The sequence below is a fragment of the Girardinichthys multiradiatus genome, chromosome 8 (assembly GCF_021462225.1).
Source record: "Girardinichthys multiradiatus isolate DD_20200921_A chromosome 8, DD_fGirMul_XY1, whole genome shotgun sequence".
Lineage (NCBI taxonomy): Eukaryota > Metazoa > Chordata > Actinopteri > Cyprinodontiformes > Goodeidae > Girardinichthys > Girardinichthys multiradiatus.
This window is the reverse complement of record NC_061801.1, coordinates 14,758,516-14,772,416: the sequence shown is the minus strand read 5'-3', so window position 1 is coordinate 14,772,416 and position 13,901 is coordinate 14,758,516. Positions and strand designations below refer to the sequence as shown.

The following is a 13,901-nucleotide window of genomic DNA, read 5'->3' as shown; positions in this document are numbered from 1 at the left end:
TAATGCTCACAAAAGCTTTACAGGAATATTTGGAAGTTTGTTAAATCATTCCTCCCTGAAAACAGGGCAGTTAAAAGCATCAGTAAAACCTAAGATATATCAAGTGTATGCAGTCACTATTGATGTTGTGCCCTACCTGGATGTGATGTAATAAGCCAAAACTTAAGTTTATGATCTCGCCAGGCTTATCTTTGTATACAGCCATGAAAGGCATCAAGTTCTTAGAATTTTGGAGCATATTATATGTAGAGAACTGTATATTTACAGATCAGGACCATCTCCAGTGATTTAATGCAGTGATAATTCTTAATTTAAATTCAACTTCTAAACCTAAGACTTGTAATGGCAATCTGAAAATAAAGGTTAGAAGGCAATCACTTCTGACGTAACCGAGAAAAAAAATAAAATAAATAAATAAATAAATTCCTGTTTCCTATATGATGAAGAAAAAAAGCTACACATCTGAAGATGATGTAGATTAATGATGATTAAGATAATTCAGACAAAGATAGTTATGTGGATAAGGGGATATTTGGGATAATTGCTATTGCTCAGCTGGATTCCTTTGTCGGTGCAGATGTTAAAAGGGAAAATGCAGTCTGTGCCATCTGGTACTTTTTGGAATGTTAGATTATTCATGGTGAAGATTCACTGTCTTGAGGACTTTCCTTTGCCTTTAAAACATTAGCAATCCCCTCTCATTGTAACTCTTCAGTTATTTTCAGGCATTTTCCTCTTGAAGAGCAAATTTCAAATTTCCCTTCTTTATCAGCTTGTCATGTCAGCAGTTTCAGTTGATATTTTAATAGGATATGCAGATGTGTGTGCACAAGGTAAAGCAAAATCTGCTATTTGCTTATAATTGCATTTTTTTCCTCCTACTGAAACGTTTGTGTGTGTGTGTGTGTGTGTGTGTGTGTGTGTGTGTGTGTGTTTAGAATCATTGTTTTATGAATATAATCTCTGTTCTGGGATCTCAACTATGAAGGCAGATTCCATGCCAATTTGTTTCAAAGTCAGTCAAGATTTAATGGATTCTCTTTATTAGCTTCCAACAAATTGCCTTTTTAGCGGATAGAGCGTTTGCATAATTCATTAGCGAAAGAGCAGGCATTTATGAGTTCATTTAGTTTAGTTCTACTTGAGCTTAGCAACAATCATTGGGACAGAGAATGACTCATCACAAAGAATGATTAAGTGCTCTGTGTGAGATGAAAAACCATCTGACCTCTTTGTCTCTCGTCTTGCTGTCTTGATCGTTTAGGTGATTCAGCGCAGGGAGGATGGCTCGGTTAACTTCTTCAGGGGATGGGAGTCATACAGTGAAGGATTTGGCAAAATCACCGGAGAACACTGGCTAGGTAAGTGGATCGCTTAGTGTTTTTGGCACCGTGTGAGAAACGCATATGTCCAGTGGGGCTTGTAAAGTAAAATCAAATGAAATCATAGAAAGTCAGCTTAAGTTGAATAGACTATACCCTAAAGCTACTACAGCCAGCAGAAGGACAGCACTCAAAGCAGAAGGAAAAAAGAAAGTCAAACTGGGAGCTCCAAGTGGTGGAATGAGACAAAATTACAACTAAAATAAAAAGACAGTAATTTAAACCTGTAAAGCTTTATCAGTCAATAAAATACTTTAGAAACTGCTTTAACTACGATGATACCCACTGAATATACCCACTGTTTGGAACAACACATACATTTTCCCTTCATTTTTTATTTTTTTTTTATATGTCACAATACTGGACAGAAGGATTTTCCGTTTTAGTATTGCAGCATTTTAGCAATCATTAATAATTTTGCTGCTGCAACGATACATTTGTTCTGAAATTTGACAAGGAGAAACTGCCAACAGACAAACGTATTCAGCTGTGAAATTGTTAACTTTTCTAAAGCCAAATTCCTTGGCTTTACACTTCTCATGAAATGAATTAAAATATTTTTACACAGACGGGACTTGTATCCATCATTGTTATTTTCTGGCTCAGATTTAACATTGTACTTAGTGGGGAATAGCCATTATGTAATACATAGTTTATAAAAGCAACTACAGGACCTTAGTCAATAACAGTACAACTTGTTTTGCAATGTTTTGTTTTATACTGTATTTATCGTTTTAAAACATGTGAATAGAATGAGACTTTAACATTACGTATTACCTGAAATCTGAAATGCTTAAAGGGTATAATGAAGTATACATCTTCATTAAAAGCTCTTTGTCATGAAATCTCTTTTAAATAACGCTGTTACTTATTCATGTAGCTCGAGATTGCAGTCTGAGACTAAATTATTAAGACCATAAGTTAATTTGAAATCTTATGGGGATGAAAATCAAGTAGGCATAGCTGACTATGGACTAGTTTTTTGTTTTCAAAACTTGTACTATTTTGTATCATATCCCAGCCAGCATGTTCAGATGGGCCCCATATGGGTTAAGTACAGGCTGCAAATATAGGTCCCAAATGGGTTTGTCCGCGGGTTCCATGGAGGCCCAATCTGTATTGCCCATATGGACCTAAAGTGGGTTCTACCTGGGCTTTACATGGGGCCTATCTGGGCAATTCATATGGGGCCCATATAGGCCCTATCTTTGTACGAAGGAAATATTTAAACAGGCCTTGCGAGGTATTGTATTAAAAATTTTATGTGGGGCCCACACTGTTTGTCCAGTTGAAGCCCATGCCCACCCCTTACCCATGTAGCCCATCTGTAACCCACATGGGGCCCACCACAACATGCTGGCTGGGATACTCTCCAAACTATGTTAACACATCTCACATCATTAGAAAGCAACAACACTTCCAAATCAATAAAAGATATAAATATTGTTAATGCAAAGCTGCATATTGCAGACATCTTCTTTAAAGATTAATTGCTTTAACTGATTTACTTAAAATGCTCTGATTGAATTAAATAATAGACCCCTGTTAAAATGCCAGGTTTTTGTGATGTAAAAACCATGATAAATAGGTTCAAAATAATTTGAAAATACTTTTATGAAAAACATACATATATAGAAGGAAAACATAAAAAAATAATCTGCATTAACCTTAAACCTTACACTAATACTTTGTTGAAGTACTGTTCTCAGCAATCAGTCTAAAATTCACAGCTACTTTCAATTCTAGTGACCAACTGTACATAAAGTTCAACTGTCATAGTAGAATATTTTTGACATTTACTCGTTTTCATCTTTTGCCAAAACTCATAGAAAATATAAAAAATACTACACTGAGACTGGTTAAACATGCTACTAAGAAGCAGACAGGAGCACTTAATGAGCTGCCGAAATGTTCTGCCTGAAGTGGGGGTACTGTTCTCCTTGTGAGAACAATTTCCTGTATTCTCTATATCTTTTCTTCCAAAGAAAACATCCAGGCCTATAAAATTTCTTGAAAAGTTGTGTGAGAATTTACTATGGTCAGATAAAACCAAATGTGAACGTTTTGGCCCCAGTTCCACACAATGTTGTATATTTGGCAAAAAACACAGAACACAATACCTGCAGATACATAAGGTGGTGGCAGAATCATACGATGGGGTTACTCTCCTTAGATCTGACTGGTTTCTGTCAAGGTGGATGAAGTTATGAATACCTTTAGTTTTAAGCAAGAAAACTAAAAGTGAAGAGGGATTTAATTCTTCCGCATCACACTGAGTCCAAGTATCGTAATCATGAAAACAATGACTTCATGAGTGGAAATTTTAAATTTATTTTTTTACTTTTCTGTTTTTAAATGACAGTAGTTAGATCTTCTGATACATTTTCAGTTTTTTGCTTTATTGTTTTTATTGTAATATGTAATTGTGGTATTGTACAAGCTTAGCAACAGCAACCATCAGATCTTTCAACATCGGAGACCAATCTGCTCTCATGGAATGGTTTAAAATATTTTTACATAGACAGGACTGCTTTTCTATACAATATAACTACATATAAAACCATATTTTGCTACAGAACACAGCTTTCTTTATTTATTGCTTTTTCCAATTGCAGATCACAAAAAATGCGGAAACATTTATTTCCAATGAGAATCTCTTGAAAGTTAGAACATAATCGAATGATGATAGCCTCTATTCAAGCACAGACTCTTTCAGTCCTGATCCCAGAATCTGTGGGCTGCTCCCACTCACCACATGCTACACATACTGTGACTGCTGTGTAATCCCTGGCTAACTGAAACAGTGAAATTGTTATGCTCATAGCAAGTTGAAGCTGATGAAATGCTTTCTTGTCATGACTCACTTAAAACAAAATTTAGAAACAATTTAGCCTATAAGCTTTATAAAGCTTCTTAATGTACTAAAGATTACTGGAGGAGAATTCACCGAAAAAAATAATGTGGCTGTAATCTACAACTTCATGCTTTTGCAAAAGTATTTTGCATTCAGAGACAATATCACAACTTTTCAATACCAATCTAAAATCAGCCACACACCAGCAGCAATATTTTTCGATGAGATCTGGTTTGAGCAGTGGATTATTAATGAGCAACTTTATCACTAACCTTATTCCGTCTTCATCTTTATAGTTTGCTCAAGTTCACACTGAAAGAATAATTAGAGCTTGAAAAAGTCTATTTCAGGACGAGCACACAGTTGGTCATGGTCAAGGTCATGGGCATCATACAGCACAACTGACTTTCTTTCCCATTAGATGTGTAGATTAAAGCTCTCTTTCATAGATACAATAAATTATTTTGACATAACACCATGGACATTGGTGTCTGTTGGTGGCTTGTCGATTAATAGCCTATTATGTTTAGTGTGACATATGAATCATTTATGCGTCCCTTTGGAACAGAGAGAAAAATTGGAAAAGTCAGAAAATGGGGTAGGACTGAAACTAAGACTCCAAATCTTTAATTTACAGAGACTACTTAGTAACACACTCACAAGTAACTTATTCTGTTATGTGAAAAGACCCTAGTATATTAATGAACTCAAACTAAGAACTTGCACATTATCCCACTGTGGGCTAAGCTTTGTTACCACAAACTAGAAACAAAAACAAAAATCTTGAGATGTTAACAGATGGCCAGTTATTAAATAACAAAAACTAAATCAGAAAGATGCCAGACAGTTTCTTGCTATCACCGCCAGGTACTGAGTTAGTCTCGATGGCAGGGGGAGGCTTCAGGACAGCCCTGATTAATCCAAACGTGTGGTTAGGGTGAGCTTGAAATATCTGGCGATGGAACCTGTCTGATTGCTCTTTAACTCACACCTCTGGGAGAATTTTTGTTATTTCCCAATGGAGGTCGGGGACATGCCTGTCGCGGTGGCAACCAGAGAACCCGCTGGTGAACAGTAGTGGTAATGGAAGCTGTCAGGCTGAAGAAGAGGCCTTTAGGGGTTGTTGTCCAGCCTGAAGACTCAGGAGAAAGCAATTCCATCAGTGTGGCAGAGGTCACTGCGGTAGTTTTTGAACTTTCTGGACATTGTGGGGCTGTCATGGTTGACCAGCATCTTCAATGTTGCATGGAGGACTGGGATAACACTGTTGGCTTTTATCTTGGCCTTGGAAAAGTGAATGAGATCTTTACCCTTGTGGAATTGCTAAAGGTCACGGGAGCATGCTTCTCCAGTCTACATGTGCTTTGTGGATCTGGAGAACCCCTAAACCCATGTCCCGTGATGTACTTAGTTGGGGGTGCTGTGGGAGTATGGGGTATGTGAATGGCTTTTAAGTGCTATCCAATTCTTGTGTGCCCATAGCAACACCTTTGTCCGCATTCTCAGCACAATCAACGTAAACCACTTATATACTCCATTTGCTTAAATAACCCATACCTTTATATTAGACAGAGAACTCTGGGTTTTTGGATTGTATGCATAGACTTGCAAAATACAGGGACTGCTTTTCTTTTTCTAAATCATTCAGTGCCAGTCAACCAAATCCAGTGTTTTAAAAGGGAAAAAATTACATAAACAAACATGCATAAAAAAATTTGCTGGTTACCTGATTGGCCTGTTTTACACCTGACCATGATGCGGTCAGCTGTTAGAAATGAAAAATTCAGTCTTTATTTTTGATCAGTGAATCAGTTTAACACACTTTGGAGTAGAAGTTGTTACTTTAAGAAGAAGATATTAGCTATTTTCAGAATCAATGAGGTATTTCAAATGAATGAAGAGGAAGCACAAAGGCTGGTAAAGGCTTCTAAAGGAAACAAATTTCTACAGAGGCATGTTGGCTGTTAAAATAGTTTTATTTTATGATGAATGTTTTAGCATTGAGACAGATTTTCCATTTATGCAGAAAGTATTTAGAAAGTATCTATTATTATCAGCTGGTAGAAGTAAAACAAAATCAGTGATCAGAAATAGGCTAAAAAGATGGTTAATCTCTAACAATACATATTTAACATTTTGCTATTAGTATTCAAGCAAAACTGTGTTAAGTCTCCAAATTTTCATTAAAGTCATGCTCAGAAAATACCAAAAAACATTTAGTTGGTGTGTTGTAATCCAAGGCTTTCTATGTGATCTTTTGTAGCCTTGTTATACAATGTAAAAGTTTAAAATTTTTAAATGAGAATCCTAATAAAAGGGCTGTAATCTGACTGCATTAGTTTTAAGTGTGTCTTTCCATATACATTCATCCAACACCCTCTTAAAACCTTCCAAATAAAAAAGAAATAAAGTACAGTGCCGATGTGTCATAAGAAGGAGTATGTGAGCTAGGTCACTTTTATTAAAAACATGGACACATGGAAGTTTTGACACAAAGGAGATCAAGAATATACATTTTAAAACAAAAGCATAACAGATGCCACCATTTGGAAACTGCTGGACCCTGAAAAAATAGCGGCTTCAAGGACATAAAGAGCAAAAGACCATCAGTAAGAGAAACACTTGTTTGAGGAAAACCAGTGAAATAATGAGTGTATGTGCTGGTTATGTACCAGGCTTAGGTCCCCTTCACAACAGATTATACCTGCACTACAGTGTCCACAACCTCCATGACCTTTTTGAACGTGGCTGGATCATGGAAAATTTGTGAAACTTCTTTCACCAAGAAAGCAATAAAGATGCTGCTCCTTTCTCAGTACTAACCAAATAGGGTTTTCTCTGCTGCTCTCCAGGCTATCTTCCACAAAGATACTGCCACAGGTAGCATGTCTGCAGTAGGATGTTTTCTTAACCTTGTCACTATCTTCAGAATTTCTCTATTTGTATGGGCATTTTGGTGACGCCTCCATCAGTTGCAGCCTTGCTGCAGAAGATACTCCATGAGATTGTAGGTGAATAAATATACTCCACAGAGCACTGTAAAGCAATAAATGTGACATCATACCCTGCATTTTAACCCAGGATATATTGGCAGGTTTATTTAGAAAGAATCACGCACAGAAAATAAAAAGAGCCTATACATTTTTCAGTAATCATTGTAAGCCGGTCACAATGAGGTTTTGATATGTGTTTGCCATAAGTCTGCAACTCATGTGAAATTATATTATGAATCATATAAGTCCAAATTATATTATAAATCCTAGTAACTGCTGATCACATTTTTCCCTCTTCTTGTCCACTGTCATTACTTTTTTACTTACTTGCTTTTTTATTTATTTACCTGCTTTATTTAACAACAAAAGTCAGAAGAAGATACAATTAAATCTGCTAGGGAGTCCTATTTAACATAATCATTAAAAATGTCATTCTGAAATAAACTACAAAAAAACAATACAAATAACGACTTTAAAAGCAGAAATATTCAAAAGAAATAATAACTAATGATGCTTTATTTGTTTGAAAATCTGGTACGTTCTGTATTTGTACTTCCTGCCTGAAATGTTTGCCACTCCTTAAGCAACCATCACAGCAGAGATAGGGTTTAATATGGAGATGTGTACGCATGATGTGTACACATATCTCCCGAGCCCTACTCTGTAGAGGAGCCCAGGAAATACAAAATTACAAGTGCAGTACCTCAATTGACATTGAAAGCATGGCCTATTCATTAATTCTATGTGATGTGTGTTAGAATAACTTATTTGGAGCACTGCCAGCCCACAATGTGTGATGTGATTGTAGCCTTGGCAAAAGGTGATCAGTCCTTCAGATTCTTGCCTGACCAAACCGGTGGCAAAATGCCAATGTGCTGCCATCATGATAATAAAACTACAACAACCTTCCTTACGACGTTTGGTGAATGTTGAAAATGATCTCACTGTCTTTCACATGAAATAAGTAGGCCACTGTGCTCCAGAAAATCTCAGCAAGAACTTGTAAAGACCATCCAAGATCTGGCAGATTTCTAATGTTATAGTGCTGTCTTAATCTGGCGTGAAGGGGGTCTCGGCTAACAACTGCTGCCACTATGTTTACAGTGATGCAAGATTAGCAACATTACAATGTAACAGATTCAGGGGGTCAGGAAGCCACTGAAGGATCACAGGACCAAATAAAAAACAGTAAAAACCAGGAAATGGCTGGTAGACTATTAGTCACATAGCACATGGTCTAAAAAAGACAATGTGTCATGCTGATGAGATTTTCTAGGTATAAGTCAGTTTATTGAGAAGATCATCAGCTACATTTTCCATCTTACAGTCCAAAATTGCCATCTAACAGATTATCTTAACTCACCAAGTTTTGTACACCGGTGTCATGGCAGCCTGCCACGTATGGAAGCATTTTCAAACAGGGTGCCACAACTGTTATCAATGTCCCATGTTTCTTAAATAACATGTCATTTAAATTCCCCTCATACCTGTACCTCTCCTCAACTGCATACAATTAGCTGAGACAGTAAAGGACATTACATAAAACCAGTATGCTTAATAAGACTTTTTAAAACCTGCCCAACCACCAAAAAGTACATGATGACAAACCAATAAAATAAAATAAAATAAATAACAATAAACAGTGATGCTAAGACATACTCCTCTAACATTAAGAGTTGCTGGACATAATATTTTTACAACCTCAAAGTGGCAGCTTTTTCTCTGCCTTTTTGCATCTGTCTCTTGATAAAAACCATGAACACATTTATTAATCAAAGGTTTTAAAAAGTTTTTTTTACATAAAACAGGTGCTTCATTCATTCCACATCTGTAAATCTTGGAGAATTATAAATCCATTCAACTTGATTCTTAAAAATTATTTTAACCATTTCAATTAAAAAGCAGATTCCAGATTCATACTTTAATCTTATTCTGCAAAGTGTTAACTCCACCACCTGTATGCTGTGTCCTTGGTGGATGTATGCCTGCTTGTATAGTTTATAGCATTTGCTGAGTTTATATGAATTAATGGAGATCTAGGACTCTTTGCTGACCTGAGGCCATTACAGTATGTAGCCCATAATAAAAAACATGTTTAAGACGTCCCCACGGTACGCTGTAGAAACTCGGTAGGAATGTCGAAGGCTCTGGGTTTAGCAGACAGAATTTAATTGAGCCGCAGGGTACTTTGAACCTTTCAGAATACCCTTGCTCATTCAGGTTGTGCTGTTGTCTCATCACCCTGATCATCGATTACCCTTTGGGCAAAAAAGAGAAATGGATTTATGCCTGCCTGTAGCCTAAGCAGAAATTTATTGCAGCTACCTTCCACCTGACCATGATTGCCCACTTTCGCCATCACTTGTATTTGAAGGACAGCACATTTCTCATTAACTTATTATTCTGTTCATATATATCTATATCTATATATCTATATACATATAGATAATTATCTATATACAGGGGTTGGACAATGAAACTGAAACACCTGGTTTTAGACCACAATAATTTATTAGTATGGTGTAGGGCCTCCTTTTGCGGCCAATACAGCGTCAATTCATCTTGGGAATGACATATACAAGTCCTGCACAGTGGTCAGAGGGATTTTAAGCCATTCTTCTTGCAGGATAGTGGCCAGGTCACTACATGATACTGGTGGAGGAAAACGTTTCCTGACTCGCTCCTCCAAAACACCCCAAAGTGGCTCAATAATATTTAGATCTGGTGACTGTGCAGGCCATGGGAGATGTTCAACTTCACTTTCATGTTCATCAAACCAATCTTTCACCAGTCTTGCTGTGTCTATTGGTGCATTGTCATCCTGATACACGGCACCGCCTTCAGGATACAATGTTTGAACCATTGGATGCACATGGTCCTCAAGAATGGTTCGGTAGTCCTTGGCAGTGACGCCCCCATCTAGCACAAGTATTGGGCCAAGGGAATGCCATGATATGGCAGCCCAAACCATCACTGATCCACTCCCATGCTTCACTCTGGGCATGCAACAGTCTGGGTGGTACGCTTCTTTGGGGCTTCTCCACACCGTAACTCTCCTGGATGTGGGGAAAACAGTAAAGGTGGACTCATCAGAGAACAATACATGTTTCATATTGTCCACAGCCCATGATTTGCGCTCCTTGCACCATTGAAAACGACGTTTGGCATTGGCATGAGTGACCAAAGGTTTGGCTATAGCACCCCGGCCGTGTATATTGACCCTGTGGAGCTCCCGACGGACAGTTCTGTTGGAAACAGGAGAGTTGAGGTACACATTTAATTCTGTCGTGATTTAGGCAGCCGTGGTTTTATGTTTTTTGGATACAATCCAGGTTAGCACCCGAACATCCCTTTCAGACAGCTTCCTCTTGCGTCCACAGTTAATCCTGTTGGATGTGGTTCGTCCTTCTTGGTGGTATGCTGACATTACCCTTGATACTGTGGCTCTTGATACATCACAAATACTTGCTGTCTTGGTCACAGATGCGCCAGCAAGACGTGCACCAACAATTTGTCCTCTTTTGAACTCTGGTATGTCACCCATAATATTGTGTGCATTTCAATATTTTGAGCAAAACTGTGCTCTTACCCTGCTAATTGAACCTTCACACTCTGCTCTTACTGGTGCAATGTGCAATCAATGAAGACTGGGTACCAGGCTGGTCCAATTTATCCATGAAGCCTCCCACACTAAAATGACAGGTGTTTCAGTTTCATTGTCCAACCCCTGTATGTTCCTATCACAAGAAAGCACAAGGCACTTTAAAGTGGGACACAGCACTTCTATTGTCACTTTGATAGCTGTTAAATAGCAATTTGCCAAGGCTGATGTAGGCTTTACAACCTATAACATGGGTTTAAATTAGTCTGATTTAATCCCAAAGAGGGTAACCCAGTTTTCCAGATGTCCTGTTAGAAAAGTAGAATTGGTTTGTGGTAAGAGCTGCACCTAGGTGTTGCAGAAGAAGAAAACTGATATATTTTCTATGTGAGTTGTATGTTGGGTTTTTTTATAGATGTTTCTCTTTGTGTGTTTCTAAATCACACTTTTAGTTTGTCACTGGTTTCTCATCCTTCGCAAGGGATTTTTTATTAGGTATCTTGTTCACTACTTGATGAAAAAAAAAATAACTCATTGATTTATTTTTTAACTAACGGAGTTGAAGAAATTTACTTAAACATAGCTATTAGTTCTCCTTCCACAAATTAGTTTTACGAAATAGTTAAGCAAAGATTAATCATTATCCTGTACTATGATTTCAATACAGTTTTTTTTTTACTGTATTTATTCCAAGCAAAAGTATTTTGGCATTCAACAATCACAACCTGGGATGTTATTTAATAAACCAATATAAATCAGCTACAAATCTTTGGGTATGTCTCTACCAAATTTGAACATCGTAAACCTATATTTTTTGCTTATTCTCCTTTGCTCAATAACACAGTCAGATTGGATAAATTGTGTCTGTGAACAGCAATGTCCAAGTCTTGATGCAGATTCTGAATTGGATTTAGTTCTGTTTAGGGTCATACCAGGTTTTGTTCTGTATTTAACTCCATTCATCTTCCTATCAACTCTTACCAGTTTATCTGTACTTGCATCCCCACTTCATGATGCTATCACCACTGTGTTTCACATTGGGATGGGGTGTAAGATTCTCCCTGCCTATATAGCCATGCCTATTTTCTTTGTCGAAATAATGAACTGACCATTGATCAATGAGATGTTCAAAACTGAACATAGTGTTTTATAACCTAACAAAATTATCTCCACAACTTTATACCTGACTTGCTGCTGTGCTTCTCGATGTGTTTCTGATGCTGTTTGTTAATTACTGGTTTCACAGAACAGCTGATTTTAGATTGAGATTAAATTATGCACAAGTGGACTCTATTTACTTATCTGGTGATTTGTGTGGGCAATTCAATCTGAAAAGACTCACAAAGAGAGGGTTGGCAATTAGAAAAGTTTTAATAATGTGAAATTACATTATTATATCTTTGGCGTTTGGACCTGGGAGGAAGACATGAATGCTGTGAATGATATGAGATAAGATGAACATTTGTAAAGCTTCGATTTAGAGATGTCTTCCCCCTGATCCGACACTGGTGGTGGATTGGCAGCCACGGAGCGAGGAAGCCAGGAGTAGATGTGAAGGAAGATGGTGGAGGTGGGGTGGAGGAGGGATGAGCTCAGCTGACAAGTGAGGAGGAACACAGCTGAAGGTCCTTTAAAAACAAGGCATCGGAAGGTGGTTGGATGATGAATCAGGTCGACAGGATGCTGATTGGAAGGCCAGGAGACGCACGGGGAAGTCATTGGACGGTGGAGACGGTGAGGGTGAGTCTTTCATTCTGAATTTTCGTTTGAACTCCATTTGGTGGCACTGAGTTTTATTTAGGGGTGTCAGAGTAAATCTATGGCACACTTTTAGATTCTATATTGTAAAACATTTTAAAAACCATTTTGATTTAACGTTTTGATTCAAAAGCTTAAAAAGTGAGTAGAGCTGTACAGAACCACACTGAGTAGAAACAAGTGCAAAAGGGGCATTATTCATGAATGTGCTTTATATCCAAGATGGCGCCGCAGATGGTCGCCTCGGCGTGTTGGTGCGCATTGTTTTGTTTTTGTTTTTGTTTTTTGCTTTAAAACAGTCTTCTGTGATGGTACCCGGAGCTCTCTCACCAGAGAAGAACTCATGAACATCAGGGCTACTACACCAGAGGAGTTATTTCCCACTTTTCTGCCTACTGCTCTGGAATTCTTGGACATTCTGGTCAAAGGTGCGCTCACCTTTGTTCACGCGGTGAAACGCCGGAAGAGAGGGAAACGGGCTGGGGTGCTGGTACGTCTTCGCCAGCATGGACTACGAACACCGTTACCTGGAATATTTCTCTCTAACGTGCGCTCACTTCCCAACAAAATTGAGGAACTACAACTGCTGTTGGGGAAAAACAGGGACTTTTATTCATCTGCAGTTTTGTGCTTCACGGAGACGTGGCTGTGTGGATTAATACCGGACTCTGCGCTGCAGCTGGCAGGATTCCAGCTCTACAGAGCAGACAGAGACACGGAACTCTCCGGCAAAGCGAAAGGTGGAGGAATCTGTTTTTACCTCAACAGTGGTTGGTGCAACGACGTGACAGTGATTCAGCAGCACTGTTCTCCAGACCTGGAAGCCTTCATCATAAACTGTAAGCCTTTCTATTCCTCCCGTGAGTTCGCTTCGTTCATCCTGGTCGGTATTTACATCCCGCCGCAAGCTAACATGCAGGTCGCACAGCGCATGCTCGCAGACCAGATACTGAGTGTGGAGTGGACCGAACCGGACTCCTTAGTAATCGTCGTTGGCGACTTTAACAAAGGTAATCTCACCCACAAACGCCCCAAATATAGACAGTTTATAAAATGTCCGACCAGAGAGGACAACATTCTGGATCACTGTTACACCACCATCAGAGACGCTTATCACGCCGTCCCACGTGCTGCACTGGGCCAATCCGACCACATCATGGTCCACCTGATTCCTGCATACAGGCAGAAACTAAAGCTCTGCAAACCTGTTGTGAGGACGACAAGGAAGTGGAGCAGTGAGGCTGTGGAGAATCTCCAGGCGTGTTTAGGCTGTACAGACTGGGATGTGTTCAGGACTACTACCAACAGTCTGG

At 38.5% G+C, this 13,901-nt stretch overlaps 1 protein-coding gene across 3 annotated transcripts in view; it reads left to right on the top strand.

Moving 5' to 3' along the window:
- The window catches only part of fibcd1b (fibrinogen C domain containing 1b), a 258,066-nt gene that overhangs the window by 191,184 nt on the left and 52,981 nt on the right, over positions 1-13,901 (top strand). For all 3 annotated transcript variants that reach the window (XM_047372703.1, XM_047372704.1, XM_047372705.1), the window contains one exon: positions 1,265-1,361. In XM_047372703.1, coding sequence (XP_047228659.1) covers positions 1,265-1,361 — 97 coding nt within the window. The remainder of the gene's footprint in view (positions 1-1,264; positions 1,362-13,901) is intronic.